The following is a 15,839-nucleotide window of genomic DNA, read 5'->3' on the forward strand; positions in this document are numbered from 1 at the left end:
CGGCTGCTGACAGCAATAATTGTCTCACTTTGTGTCCCCCTGGCCACACAACTTATTTGCGCAGGTGGTCTTCACGTGCCTCCCAGTGCCTAATTAAAAAAACCCATAACGCTTAATTTTGAACACCCGGTATATCTAGCCTGTATTGTTTCTTAAAATAAAATTTGGGATTATCTATCGCAGGTTCGTTATAAATGCGTAAGCACGGGTCCGTCTTTCGAGTTCTGCTGGGACACCTTGATTTCCTTAAGAAGATTCTTTGTGATGGGCTGAGACACCTTCGTTTGCTTTGGAGGACTAACTTCCCTATTCTCAAACAGCCCTCGACTCGAAGCTCTTCCTCCACTCCATGGATGGATGGATGGATGGATGGATGGATGGATGGATGGATGGATGGATGGATGGATCGATGGATGGATGAGGCTGAACCCTTTAAATCGGGCGGAGGCATACGCCACCTAGCCATGACTATTAACATAATTTGTACTTTGTGGTGGGTGAAATTTCACCCCTGCCTTGATTTTATCCACCAATCAGAAAACCTCTGTTTGGTTATTTCTACCCGCTTAAAGTCTATTTTGCCTTCACTGTCCCTAAACCCCAATGCTTTGAAAAAATCAGCCCCGTTGCCTTGCATGATGACATCCACGGCATAATAACGATTGATTGACGACAGTATGAATACCATAAAATGAACAATAAATGACGTCGGTAGATCGACGAAGTAGGTATGATGACGACGGGTAAAGGTCAACGTGGCGATAACGGCATGACCATAAGGGTATGACGACTAATGCATAACGACGATGCAGTGACGCTGATGGCAAGACAACGGTAGGGCAATGGGATGATGACGAGTGTATGATAACGATGGCGCGATCATGGCTGTGTCACGAAAACTCATTGAAGATGGTGGCTTTACGACGACGTCATGACGAGAGTCGCATGGCGTCGCTGCATGGAGTTACGATGGTAGCACGACCACGACGGCCTCACGACGATGGTCTCACAATGGAGGCATGATAGCAAATGACATGACGGCACAAGGGCGCCATAAGCACGTTTGGTGGATGACAGTATGATTAAAATACAGTCACCAAGAATTGACGTCGATGTAACAAAGACGGCGGTATGACGAAGATGGCAAGAAGACAATGTGAATAATGTTACTGAAGTGATGATAATGACATAACGACAGCGTGACGAAGATTGTACGACGACGACTCTGTGACGACGATGGCATTACGAGAGTCGGATGACAAAGCTGGACTGACGACGATGCAACGACAACGCCTGCATCACGACCCCGAGCACATACTTAGTGGATCAGGCTGCTAGCCAACTTGTACCTCTGAGTTTGAGTAGCAGGTGTGACGACGACAGTGGGACGACAAAGCTGAAATGACGGCGATGCAGCGACCACGACGCCACAAGCCCATATCTATTGACCCAAGCAATTAGACAACTTAGGGGACTCGGCTGGGGTATAAGGCGTGAAGACGACAGCATGACGAGAGAAAGATCGCGAGGCTAGACTGATGACAATGGATGACCACGAAGGCATCACGACCATGAGCACATCCATAGCGGCTCAAGCAGGTAGACAACATGGGTTACTGGGTCGGCTTAAGAGGCTAGATAGATAGATAGGCTGAAGTAGGCAAGTAATGCTATTCGGAATAATAACGTGGTGGCCTTCACGGTAGGAGAACACTGCAGTCGCAGTAAATGAGTTCCTAGCCGATGAAATCGTTGAAGTCTTCTAACATTATTTTATTGCGGTAGCAAATATGCAGACGCTCGACGTGTGTTCCCGCCGTCTGTGCTGCCATCGGCCATGTCGTGATGTGCTGCTATGATAGCGCATGCGCCACTCGCCAACATCACCCAAAGACTCTCTAGGTGGTGCTGCGCTCACGCACGGAGGGCTGAGGGTCTCCGAAGGTGCGGAGTACGTTTGTCTGCACCAACAATGAAGCGAAGTGGATGCACCGCCAACGAACCGCTCAACCGACTTGGTAGCGGAGCCAGGGCAGAATTCCGCCTTTAGCGGCAGGCATGAGCGTTGTATGCATAAGCTGTGTGTGCATTGTGTGTGCGTTGTGTGAGCATTGTGTTCGTGAGAGTTTTGAGCATAAGCGCGCTAGCGTTCTTGCGGAGTTGATGTTTGTATGCACTGGTCTGAGGAGAGCAGACAGTATACGTCAAGCAAATGTTATCGAATATTTAAGTGGGCGCTGCATAAGACCGAGGGTTTTCCACCGTTCTCATCCCGTGCTCCAGAGAGGTGTAACGCCTTCAACGCCACTAGAGGCGCTCCTCATTAGGGCAGCGTTTCAAGACGCCTGACAGCTGGCTAGGATCTGTTTGTCTAACAGTCATTGGCTGGCCTGCTGAGTTGCACTAACAGGCTGCATCGGTGTCTAGTAAGAACACCATCGGGGGAGTTTGAGCGCAGCATTAAACTCTGTTATCACTTCCCAAACTTTTCTTTGCCTGACTCACTTCTCCTGCTATTTGAAAACAATTAGGCAACCAGTTGCTTCTGCGCACGTCACTATTTAAGGTATTCTTGCTAGTGCAAGCACCTGTGCGTTCGAAGAGCTACAGTTACTATAAGGAGTTGGCGAGAAAGTTGTCCTTTGGCCGCTGGGCACCTTTGGAAGTGCCCATTATGCAAGGCTGCCATTTTTGTTCGCTGAACTCTGTGAAAATTGAGTGTCGTGTGCAGTCTCAGGTGTCACTGTAGTCACTGCCCTCCTCTTAATGATGATCATCAATGTCCAAATGCACACGAAGACTCCATTGAGAGCTGCCATAATATGGAGCAATCCGGTGTAGTCGCCATAATTGTCTCTGTAGTGCCCTGCGAATTCGTAAACAAAAACAAGACATAACAATACAGAGAGATTATAAGGAATACAGAATTTAAAACTTAGGCTATTGACAATAAAAATACGCGGTTAGCCACAAGAAAAAGAAAAAAATGACAGCAGATCCACGAGGTGAATGATGATGAGTGGGCGAAGCTCCGGAGGGAATCATCGGATCTCCCGCTTAAGGGGACGCTAGCACAAACGCGTTAGAAACGTGCAGTACTCTCTAGTAAGGGGGAGCGGCCACAGCGTCTTACGCAGCCATTTACACATGCCGGAACGTGCACCGCGTTTGCCGACGCCATCACATGACTGCTGAGAGAGTATACCCCCCGTATTCGTAAACGCTCCTCGACTTGAACTTCACTTGCCACCGCTTTGGGCAGCGCGTTCGAAACGCGTTAAAGGTAAGGTGAAGAGGCCACAGCGTCTTATACCAGCTTCTTACACGGGCCGTAACGCGCTAGCACAAACGCGTTAGAAACGCGCTAGAAACGCGGCCTTTCGTTAATGTTGGGTATTTATAGCCATCGTGGTGCGTTTGTCCATGTCCGCTTCGTGGCGTAGTCAGAGGGAGTGCCGGCTGACATGATAATGCTTTTGTGTATGAACAGTGTGTGGAAAACGCGCATGGATGTCAGGAATGCCCGCGTAGATGCAAGGTCGGCAAGCCAACACCTAGTTGAAAGTCTTACGTACACCCGGGATGCCCTAAGGCACATGATTGAACCACCAGAGTGGATTCAGGAGCTTGACGTTTTGGTGTCTGTGGTGGCCTCTTTGAAGGCCTTTCAAAGTAGCACAGTCTAGCCAAATTATGCGTTAATATTGTGTAGCGCCAAGTGACCTGCTTTGTATTTGTACGGGTGTATGTATTGTTGCAAAGAAGGGAATAAAGAAAAAAAAAGCTTCGTGGCGTAGTGCGCTAACGCCGCGCGCTCGGAAGCGAGGGGTCCCTGGTTCGATTCCGCGCTACGGACACAACTTCGGAATTTTTTCTCATTTTTCTCAGACTGGTTACACACTACTACTACTACTACGACGGGGACGGAACGGGTGCCGCTATAAGGAGCTTCGCCCCTAAAAAATTGCCCGCCAATCCACCCTGTGAAGGTGGTTGGAAAGCGAAGCTTTTTACGCCACCCTCACGGTGACTGCGGCGCACTTGATATTTCACACACTACAACGTAGCTTTAACCACGGCCTTTATTATTATTTACTTCACAACAATGTTCACTACTGCTTTATGATCGGTGTGATGTACACTACTAGACTACCCCATAGTGGGGTAGTCTAGAAAATGAACCGAAGCAGTTACTAGGCTGGAAGGGTTTCGAATGACGTCAACCCTCTTTCAAGCAGCTACATAAGCTTTGCAACAGCTGCAATCTAATCTTACGGACCGCGCCGAGCCTGTTTCCGTTGTTTGCCCGCAGCCCTTATCATCCATCATGTTGGCTCATCACTTTGAAGCTTGTTTTTGTGGTTTTTCTTGCGAAAACGAGTGCTTAGTTGTACGCTGAATGCCTGAATTCAAGTAAGCTATACTGCTATACCTGCAATTGTTAGCGGTTCGTCGGGATCGTTTTTTGATTACAACGGCGGATACGACAGAACCTTTGGCTGGTAGAGGTACAAAGCTTCGCTTTAATAGTGAAGGTGACGCGGCAATATGCTATCTGCTCCGCGATGGGTATAGGTAGTAAATTTTCGGGAGAATTCAGCCATGACCGGGCTTGACGAGGCGAGAAAGAAACGCAGGTGCCCCTTTGAGCGAGAGAATATTGACGAATATTTGATTTTCGTTGCATCTTAGCATTGTAGGACAATTGTTAAAAATAGAACTTGAATTTCCCTACAAAAACACTTCATTGTACGTGAAAACTTGTGGATATGTGTAGAGCTCGCGAGAAAATTTTCTTTCTTTTTTTGCGGCCCCCGCGATTTGTATAATTTTCCTCAACAGTTTTGATTGTAGCTGAGCCAAGGATGCGGTTATCGTTCACCATAATGCTTCACATGTGCAATCTTACAAAGCACGTCACCATTTATGCAGTTAAGCCGCACAATGCTGTCCCTCTTGCGCGTAAGGGGCAGCCATTTTAACACGAATAAAGCAGCTGGTTCGCGTGCAGTGTGAGAACAATCACTGTGACAGTAACTGGGTTAACATGCAAATAAGTATTCGCAGCACTTTGATACGTCTCCTACAGCTATCCCATTCTCGAGTGAAGTGCGCTTACCATATATATATATATATATATATATATATATTTGAGCATACGGTGAATAAACCCATCTACTGATGTACACCTAAAAATTACATTGCAAAACAGCTTACCAGCACACCCTTTATTTGTACGAAGCGGCACTGTAGAAAGTGGTCTAATGTTTCCCTCTTACACTGATAAGGTTAGACATGGTTAGTTCAGCTGTTGACCCACTGAAGTAGCTCCGTGTCTATGGCGCTCCGCTGCTGAGCTCGAGGTAAAGCGTCCCTTGCCAATACGAGCGGACTGAAAATACACTGGCCTTCCATAATTTGGGTCCACATTGAAGAACACCACATGGTAAAAATTCATAAAGAACGCTGTATTATGACTTCCGTACTAACCCACTCTGCTGTTGCGGGACGTTCTAACCTACCGTTTAATTAAAGTCTGAACTACGAGAGCAGAAACACGCCAACATGTTGAGCAGAAGAAAACGTCACTTGTAATGCTACTTACCGATCAGTAGTGGACGGAGGAGAAGAGACACACCTGTGAAAAATAGCACACCCCCAAGAACCACCGGTAACGTGTCGATGCCAAAGTCCTTGACCAAAGCAGGCGCTTGCAGACACGTTCTTGATCCGTACGTGGCCCCCACCAGGATAGACGCGATAACCATTTGCGGTAATGTATTTGCCCAGACGAGCCACTCGCAAGCTAGTCCTTGCACCACATACCCGAGCAGCATAATTGATTCTAACGACAACGTACGCGAATCGATGGCGATACCCACTACCGATCTAAACGCGATGTCAGCGGCCGATAAAGCTTGCAGAAAATACACCGCACTCGAGGGATGCAGACCTCGGTCACTGGCAAGGTCTGCCGTAATCATCGTGTAGATTCCCACAGTGAATATTATGGCTGAGAATGACAGTGCATAGATAAGGAAAGTCACTGTGCAGAGTTGCCGTGTCACTGTGGGGAGAGTAAAATTTAGTAGAGCCTTCTTGGCTTCCATCCGCTTAACAGCGCTTTTTTGTGGAAGCAGACCGGCACGTGACAAGTTTTCGTGCGGTTTAGCACAAAATGCTACCTGCTGCTGAACGTTTGAACGTTGATTTGTGTAAGGACCATCACTTTCTATCGTATTGACCATGCTGACATCAGCGTTTACTGGCTGAATCAAAGCGCACGCTGCATTTGCTTGATCCTCCTCAGTACTTGCCACTTTCCTTTCCATTTTCGAGTTGGTTATCCACTGTGGACTTCTAAGAATGATAACGGCTGGAATTGCATTCAGGAGTATGGCTCCGTAAAGAAGAAACACTCCACGAATCCCATACGTCGTTCGGAAGAACTCGATGAGTGGCGTGATAAAGACAGAGTCGAAGCCGAACACTGTAAACACTAGACTGCTGGCTGTCGCTCTTCGCTTCTCAAAATGCTGGGCAAGCAATACGTTGGAAGCAACGTACAAGCCAGAAGATGCAGTGCCTGCAAGAAAAGAAGCAGAGATTAGGTGCGAAAATGTGGCGATGAGTACAGGCGCAACGAGATAAAATATGGGAAAATCAGCACAGTTAACTCTACTCCAATACGCAAGTCGTTTGCAGTGCTATCAATCGTACGAGGCGTACACAGGCAATATGCTTGAGAACACAATATATTTCCAGGTGGAACCATGCGGCTACTAGTAGGAATAAATGTTTTTTGTTTTTGTTTTTCTGTGTGCATGATACGTAAGGACATTTGCGTTAGGACATGTTAGGAAATTTGCGCATGCACATCATATAGCGCGAATTAAGCAGGTACAGAGTAGACGACGTGACGTGGATGAACCCAGCTCCTGAGGCATTCGGCCTTCCTATCGGATAAGAATTCCTGCAGATTCCACAGCGTCGCAAACGACTTGTGAGGTGAAGTATAGGAGTGTGAGTATAGACATTTTTGAGACCAAATCGAATACGAATTCCATAGCGCAAAAAGTGAATCGAATTTTTTAGCGTTCCTAATACATTTGGAATAGTTTTCGAATAGTAAACACCTCTCGTTTTGTCTAATTACTGTAAACAAAAACTGCTATCTCAGTACAAGCTACATTAACAAATTTCCGACATTACACAGCACATTATGAAGTACGCTTTATGAAAACCTGAAATTAGGGATTACAAGCAAATGATCAAATTTCTTCGTAGCGCCCGTGGTTGCGCATTATCCAAATAAATTCTTAAAAGGCTCTCTTCTGAGATCATTAGAACGCGTTTTTGCAATTGAGACGGGAATGAACGTTTATTTCAGTGACTGCAAAGCGCGAAAAGCTGCTTTTCTCTAGTTGAACTATTTGTTGCCGATGCAGCCGCCATTACATCAAATAATGTTGCATTTAAGCTGCTTGTATTTGTTCTCAGAATACACAGTTGAAACGTCAATAACTAGTACCATATAATACCCATTGCAGAATGTCATGTCTGAATGAAACATGAATGCAAATGATTCGTGTTTACCCGTGAAAGTCTAGCTCAATGGTCTATTTACCTTCCCTTTTGATATGTACGCAGTTAGAAGGGTGAAAAGTGTTTGATTTTTGCTGTACTTTCACGTTTAATTATGCACAGGGGGTAATTTCAAGCATTGGGATACTATTCCAAAACTATTTGCGATTGCGAATAGTGATTTTCTATTCGAGGATCAAGTTGATTACGATTATATTCAATTGGTTATTAAAAATATTCAAATGTCTCCCACACCTAGGAATAACAATGATTGAATCTTGCTGACAACTTCCCAAGGAAATGCTAGCTATAGGGGGAAAGCTCGTATTGAATAACCTAAACTACCCGAGGCTCAATGTCGCAAAACAAAAAAAAGCAGTTCTGGTGTGGTACGTCACAAAACTACGACCTGATTATCAGGCACATCGTAGTTGGGGGCTCCGGAATAATTTTTACCACATGGCGTCCTTTATCGTGCACCACATCATTTTTGCATTACGCCCCCAATGACATGCGGCGTCCGCGGTCACGCTCGATTCCGCGACCTCGAGCTCAGCAGCTCAATTGCATAGCCACTGGGCTACTGTGGCAGGTAGCGCCATATTCAGTGTGACTGGTTGAAAAATAATTCGATGTAATTAGCAACGGAGTGAAAATCCTTGTATTCGGACGATCGTATACCCATTCTTAGACTAGATAGACTGCTATGGATCGCTGCGATCACTGCCCCCTCTTGACGATCACTGTCCCCTCTCACTGCCCCCTCGACGTATCATATTCACAATATTAACAGAAAATGTTAAATTCCAAAGGCAGAATGGTATGGAATTTCTCATCTTTGAGTTTCTGCGTCACAGTTAAAGCAGCTTAACTAAGTAACCATCTCAGTGAACAATTTGGAAGTGCATATTTATTCGGAAATTGAAGTCACTATTTTGTGTTTAACCATTAATTATTAAATAAATGAATAGTAGAGCCAAGTATATAGGAAATGACTACTATAAAGTCAATTTGCTATGAGTGCTTTGTATTGAACAAAATATTGTACTATTATGATGAAGTAAATAGTGTATTATTACCGTGAAGAATTCCAAAGAAAATGGTGACGAAAAGGACATTATTAGCCAGGTAGCATAAACTGACTACAATTCCTCCCAAACACGAGCCGAACAACAGCACAGCCCGGCACGAGCAACGCTGGCAAAGGTAGCCAGCTATTGGACCTGCATTGAAGAAAAAAAAACGCAACACAACAGTAGTCCATTTATCAGTGAGAGCATGCCTAGCTTCTTAGAAGAGTGATTCTCACCTTATTGACAAAAGATGACCTGTCTGCATCATACCTAAACAGGCGACAATGCCATGCAAGAATACATACTCCCATTTGAACTTTCAGTTGGTGTGCAAATGTACAAATTTGTAAGGAATTGCTCATTTAGCGATGGAGTGCTCAGCTACTTACCATGTTCAGGGCTACAAACACTTTGCGTTAAGCGCCTGCCAAGGAAGATTACCTCGTCCGCGAACCCGTGAACTGCATCTCGCCATAGAGCTAAGCCTTGACGGAGTAGTGAACCTCATTGCAGAGCATAACATGCGGCACTTTTGAGGCCTCTGCGTTGCTCAACATAGGCAAATCTTCGAACATTGAGATTAGAGCCTTAATAAGTATGTTCCTTTGCGCTATATTGTGGTCATAAACAATTAAATATCTAAAACCAAGCGACTATTACACAGCGTGTATCAATATCAGTATGAATAACCAACTACCCCCGTCAGCCACGTACAACCAAAGTTTATTACGGAGCATGCAACGAAACTATTGTTCTAACGATTTCCTGATAAGCGCTGAGAAAAAAAATTGTTGTGGTTTGCGTACCTCCTAAAACTGTGAAAGTACCCGGCAGGGACACCGGCCACGAAGCTTCTTCTCTGGTCGCCCCAAATGTCTCGACTATTCCATAGAAGAAGATGCCGGCCATACGTGGCGTCGCCATGGCCAGAAACAGCACCCAAGCACAGAAAAAAGCGGTGATCCAGCTCCACCGAGAGTCAACTCCAAATACACGGTCATCTTTCAGCCGGCGTGCACTCACCATGACTCTCGCAGCACGAAACACTGGCAGGCACGAGTATTTCAATTGCTGGAGGACTTCAGCTTCGCACCCGGTCACTAACGCCTGCTAGTCGAAGAGGGTCTTTCTATATGTCCAATGTTCACGGTTGAGTTGTGGCACTTGCATAGGAAACGCTTATAATGGCTGATCATCATCCGGCAAGTTCAGAAGGGCTTTATCGCTTGTGGCTCTCACAACCTTTGTTTCGCACGATGTGACACGAAGACAAGTTGTATGCTAACTGCACGCAAGCCTTTTCTCCCGTGTTAGTGGTACAATGAAAGTAGCGTAAGGGATGAGAGGGGCCGCGCTTGTAAAACCGCTGCTGTTCTCAGTGCGACGACAAGCAGTCGACGAGTGATAACGAAATTCTCGAGTACATTCTGAGGGCTCACGCTGCCTTATCGATGCGATTCGGTGCCAAAACACGTACCCAAAAAATAAAAAAAGATTGTAAAAGGCGCGGTAACGCGAGAAGTCATTTGCTGACCCCATCAAAGCAATAATTATAATAGAGGTAACGCAAATACTGCCTTTTTGGCAACACATCATAGTACAACTGCAGTGCGAAAAAAAATCTGCTCGACTCTCGAAGGGTCGACACGTTTTTTTTCTTTTTTTGCTCCCGAGTCTTTAAGGCTAGGCCTCACCATGCCCGCTCATGTCCTGCTCCCACGACAGCGCTCTTGAGCGTAGCCCTTTCTAGGGCTCCCTAGGGAGTAGGCGCTGTTGCGTTCGCGCACCGCTTATCAGCCGGCGCCCAAGTCTGGCTCATCTGTTCCGGACGATAATCTGTTTCGCGCATGTGCGCTGATGTTTTCCCTCGCCCTTTGATCACGGCGTTCCTCTATAAAGGACTGCGGATCACGCCGTTGGCGGCTTCTTTTGTACACCTACTTTTGGTAATGCATACCGCATTAAAAGTACGTTCTTCCTTTTCCCAGCGTCATCTTCTCCCGGCTTGGAACCTAAACCGGCCAAACGTAACAGCTAGTGGCAGCGGTGAGATGGCGGACCCCCGGGAGCGCTGCGGCAGCAGTCGGTGAGGCTTTGGCTTTGTACTCTGGTACGCCGAGTGTTATAATTTCCAGTGAGGGAAATAGGAAAGGCGGCTTAGAGGACTTCTGTCACAATTACGGTAGTGAACATGGATTTGATTAGCTTGCTAAAGCTAGATTTGTTGGCCGTAGCAGACGAGCTCGGCTTAGAGCTTAGCAAAGCTATTCGGAAACCCGAAATTGTGGGCAAAATTTCAGCCTGTGGGGCGAGTGCCGACGAAATTTCTGAAGCAGTTGATGAAGTGCAGAGTAAACGCAAAGTGAGAGAAAGAGAGGAGGAACTAAAACAATGCCAATTGGAGCAGCTAAAGCGGTCTCTGACCACTGAGGCAGAGCCGAGTGCCGTCAATTATGACATGAGAGGTTTTCTTCAGCCTTTTGTTATTGGTAGTGAATTGGGGCTCTTTTTGACAAACTTTGAACGCACTTGCACAAGAATGGGCTTTGCGCTGACGTCCTGGCCTCAAAGACTTCTGAGTTTGTTGCCGGCGGAAGCCGCAGAAATTCTAGCTAGGTTAAATACCGAAGAAGCGGAATGTTACCAGGACGTAAAAAGGGCCTTCTTAGCAAAGTACAAGTTGTCGCCTGAAGCTTTCCGGCTTAAGTTTAGGAAATCGGTTAAGAAGCCGAACGAAAGCTACTCAGATTTCCGCGTACAGGCTAGCAAGCTTCCAAGAAAATTGGCTAAAAGGTGCTGACGCGTTCGAGGACAAGGCAAAAATGTTTGAGGAAATCTGCCTAGAGCAATTTTGCTCGACGCTTCCAGGAAAACTGAGGGAATGGATTCTCGATAAGCCAGATGTGAGGACGGCCCGCAAGGCAGCAGATTATGCAGATGACTACTGCGCAAAACACCGTTCTTTTGACGCAGAAACATGCGAGGCGCGCGAGCCTCTACAGAAGAGCAGAAGGCATTTAGAAAATCTGAGAAGAAAGATAACAATACCACAAAGCAGGAAGCTTTGGATTCAGTTAAACCAATATTTTGAGGCGCGGAAGCCTATCGTGTGCTTTAAATGCCAGAAACCAGGACACATAGCTGCAGGGTGTCGCGTTCCAAAGGTATCGCCGATACAGTTCGTTATGGGGCAGGACGAGGATTTGCTGCAACCTTACCTACATGACATGGAAGTTAACGGCCGAGAATGTAAGGTCTTGCGCGACACAGGTGCAACGTATGACGTGGTGCACTCTTCCCTAGTAAATTCTGGTGACTTCACAGGTGATTACGTGTGCTTAAGGCAAGCCTTGGAAGAAGGCACTCTGAGCTTACCAGTAGCAAACGTAACATTAAAAGGTGCGTTCGGTGAAATTAAGACCGATGCAGCTGTCTCGGATAGCGTCATGCCTCAGTGTCCATATTTGCTATCAAACAGAACGGCAAAAGAATTGCTGAATGCAGGCGTCACACTTGATATGAACCCTGTAATGGTTGTCACGAGGTCGATGGCGAAAGAAACTGCCGCTCACCAAGAGCCGTCGTCACGCGTTGTCAGCATAGAGAAAGAAATTCAACAAGAGGGGACACTCGGCAAAAACTGGCAACAGGAAACACGTCACCATACGTCACGCTATACTTTTGACACCGAACGTTAGCTGCCGCGAGCATCGAAAAAAAAAGAAAGTGAACTTAAGTTAACAGGCATTCATTTATTTTTTAAATTCTTTGCCGCGAAAACTAAAACGTTTTGCGTGTAAATGAACTTACGCTTTGCGACTTATTTTCCTTGCCTTACCTTGCCACAGGTCAATGACGCGCCAGATACATGCGTCATCCGCCAGACAATCCCCGAAGCCAGCGAGGATGGCTGCGCTCGCGTTTGAGCGCTCGCGCGCGGCGACCCGTCTGTCTCCTCCTTTTTTCCTTTTTTAAATGTAACCTGGTTTATTGGGCTCTCGGCGTATTCTTGCGTTTCTTCTGCACAGGGACAAGACACCACTGCACCATTGGACTACGGCAAGGTGAGAAATCTTGTTTCACAGTCTACGACGCAATTAGGCTTACGGCACGGGACCGAGACTTAAGACGCAGTTAGCGAAAAACAGCTCGGCCATCCTGGCGCAGTTAATTTGAGTTAATGAATCGTGCTGAGACATGTTTCCGACGCTTCCTATGGAACTATTGTAACTTATTTCGGGTTTTTGAGCCACACTGGCCGCACAGGGCGCCATGTCGCAGTTAGCGAGAACTCAGCCGTGGTGTGTAGTCTAGTGCATCTTGCTAGGAGAAGTTTGTGTCGCTTTCTCTGACGCCAGACGTTACTGAAAAGTAATTTCGTTACTTTCTGGGGTACTTTTGAAGCACGCTGGCCGCAGAGCGCGCTGTGACGCAGTTAGCGATAAGCAGCTCGGCCGTGGTGATAAAGTTACTTTGGCGTGTAATGAATCTTAGAGGGACAAGTCTGTGACGTTTTTTGTGGCTCCGCAACAACATATACCTTCTTTCGGTACTCACGCCTGTTGAAAACGCGATGGGCGATTGCCAAGAGTGATAACATGGGGTGTGCTGCTGGCGCCGGCACAACGCGCGAACGACGAACATACCAAAAACTTGTAATTCGAAAGTTACGTCTTCTAAAGGACTGAAAAAAAGGCATTGCACCCACGCATTTGTCTTGAGTGCCTGTTACGTCCGTCTCTATGTATGTAGCGTACCGTCGCGTCGCCCGAGGCCAAGTTTTGGAAATGCGAAGTCGCTCGTGTATTTGTGCTGCCAAAGTGCAGGAAATGCCCGGAAATGGGGGAACGCTTGGAAATCAGATGTTTTCATATATGTTTGGGAGGAGTCGGGTATTTTCTACGCCATGTATGTAAAAGCGAATTGCTTTTGTTTGTAATGCCGCCCATTCACCGCTTTCGCACGTTTCGCCTCTACACGCAGTATTCCTATGTCTAAATACCAAATTGACTGATGCTTGCAACATGCTGTTACGTGCTTGCAAATGTAACATGCTTGTAATTTACTTTTTTTTCAGCTGGTGCCATCCGGTGGAGCTTCATACAGGAACTACTGCCTTACCTGCTGGTGTCACAACGTTGTATGAACGCACAAAAAGCGCGGAACGAGTTTTTATAAAGAGCGAAATAAATATTTCTCATTGCACAAAAGGTCTTGCGTCTACTTTGTGAAATTGCACGTGGCACAGATTCGATGGGACTTTACGAGATCGTTGGCAATCGTTTTTACTAAATAATAAACCGATTCTGCACGAAGAGCAAAAAAGAAAAAAAAAAAGGGGGGGGGGGGGGGGGCGGGGAGGGCGCAGCCGGCGTGCTAGCTTGCGTTCAAAATACGCGCGCCCGAAACCGGAAGTGATGTAAGTGATTGACACCGACCGCTTGGCACGCTGCAGTCGATTCGGCCGCTGGGCCCTATGGGAGTGTCCCCTCTTGTTGAATTACTTTCCCTATGTTGTCAGTGCCGAGGATCAAAAACGGGGTCAATCAGATAATGGCGATGAGGCAAGCTCAGACACGCATGAATCCGCCCACGAGGAAGGCGAACAGGCACCGTGTTTCATTCCACCCACGAGTTGCGATTTTCAGGCGTTATCTTCCGTCGACAAAGCCACGTTCCTCGAAGAACAGAAAACAGATTTAACCTTGACAAAATGCCGTCAAAGCGTCGCAAAGCAAGGTGCAGGCAGTGGCTCGTTCTATGAAAGAAATGGCGTTTTGTACCGCGAGTTTCGGGGCAAGAAAGGCGCAAGCGCGGACCAAATCGTGGTCCCTCTAAAGTACCACGAGAACATACTGGAACTTTCCCATCGGGCAGGCTGGGCTGGTCATCTCGGAATTACCAAGACAAAGGCGAGGCTGCTAAGCGAGTATTACTGGCCAGGCTGTTTTAAAGATGTGGAGGAGTTTGTTCGTAGTTGTGACGTTTGTCAGCGAACTGCGAGACCACACGAGAAACACAAGGCCCCTATGACTGCAGTTCCTATTATTACTGAGCCGTTTCGTCGAGTCGTAGTTGACATTGTGGGGCCCTTGCCAGTGACGAAGTCGGGATGTAAATATCTTTTAACGATGGTGTGCCCTGCAACTAAATTTCCTGAGGCAATGCCGCTGCGCTGTCTTACATCAGCAGATATAATAGACGCCCTCCTTTTGATATTTTCCCGCGTGGATTTTCCGAATGAAATACAGTCGGATCTCGGCAGTGTCTTCACAAGCGAGTTAACAACCACCTTTCTTAACAGGTGCGGTATAAAGATACACCACAGCTCTATTCAACATCCGCAAAGCAACAGTGTAGAGAGGGTTCATTCTGTAATGAAGCGGGTATTGCGGGCTCTGTGCTATGAGAAAAAAAAAGAATGGGACGCCGCATTACCAGTTATGCTCTTTGCCTTACGTTCGGTGGCACATGAATCGACAGGTTTTAGCCCAGCGGAGCTCGTGTACGGGAGGGCGCTGCGCTCCCCGCTTAGGCTAGTTAGTGAAAACTGGGAAGAGAAGGGTAGCGACCCGACTGTAGTCGAGTACGTTTGCAACTTACTGCAGCGCCTGTACGACACGCAGGCTCTAGTGGAAGCTAATATGCCTGAAGCTCAGACGAAAGCAAAAAAACGATAGGACAAAAACAGCAGTGTGCGCCAGTTTCACGAAGGGCAAAAGGTGCTTATGTTGTGTACTTCTAAAGCTAACAAGTTTGAGGTACACTGGGAAGGCCCCGGTACGATACAACACAAACTTTCAGACACAACTTACGTTGTTAAACTGCCAGGTCGTAGGAAAGAAATACGTATCTATCACAGCAACCTCATGAAGCCCTATGTAGAACGTGTCCCGGTTGTGAACTTGGTCTTAAATCAACCTGAAGAAGTAGAAGCTGAACTTCCTGACATTCCCCATGACATGACTTGTTTTTCTGTGGATGAAATCCTTAATTTGACAGCAGACAGTGCTGCTCTAAGTGAAAGCCAGCTTGACGATTTAACAAATTTGATAGCTGAGCACAGACACGTGTTCTCAAAGGTACCCGGTCTGACCACTCTGACGACTCATGATGTTGCGCTTACACCAGAAGCGAACAACCCAACGTTGCACAACAGGCGATGTGAAGCTTACAGATGTT

General features: G+C 46.7%; 1 protein-coding gene across 2 annotated transcripts in view; it reads right to left on the minus strand.

The window, feature by feature from the left end:
* Positions 1-1,810: 1,810 nt before the first annotated feature.
* LOC119453747 (monocarboxylate transporter 12) overlaps positions 1,811-15,839 on the minus strand; it is a 125,619-nt gene continuing 111,590 nt past the window's right edge. The window contains exons 4-5 of one of the 2 annotated variants that reach the window (XM_049668412.1): positions 5,606-5,638; positions 1,811-2,866 (exon numbers count right to left, since the gene is read on the minus strand). In XM_049668412.1, coding sequence (XP_049524369.1) covers positions 2,673-2,866; positions 5,606-5,638 — 227 coding nt within the window. In that variant the 3' untranslated portion in view covers positions 1,811-2,672. The remainder of the gene's footprint in view (positions 2,867-5,605; positions 5,639-15,839) is intronic. The other variant, XM_049668411.1, reaches the window with a different exon arrangement.

This window comes from Dermacentor silvarum, chromosome 5, assembly GCF_013339745.2.
Source record: "Dermacentor silvarum isolate Dsil-2018 chromosome 5, BIME_Dsil_1.4, whole genome shotgun sequence".
Taxonomy (NCBI): domain Eukaryota; kingdom Metazoa; phylum Arthropoda; class Arachnida; order Ixodida; family Ixodidae; genus Dermacentor; species Dermacentor silvarum.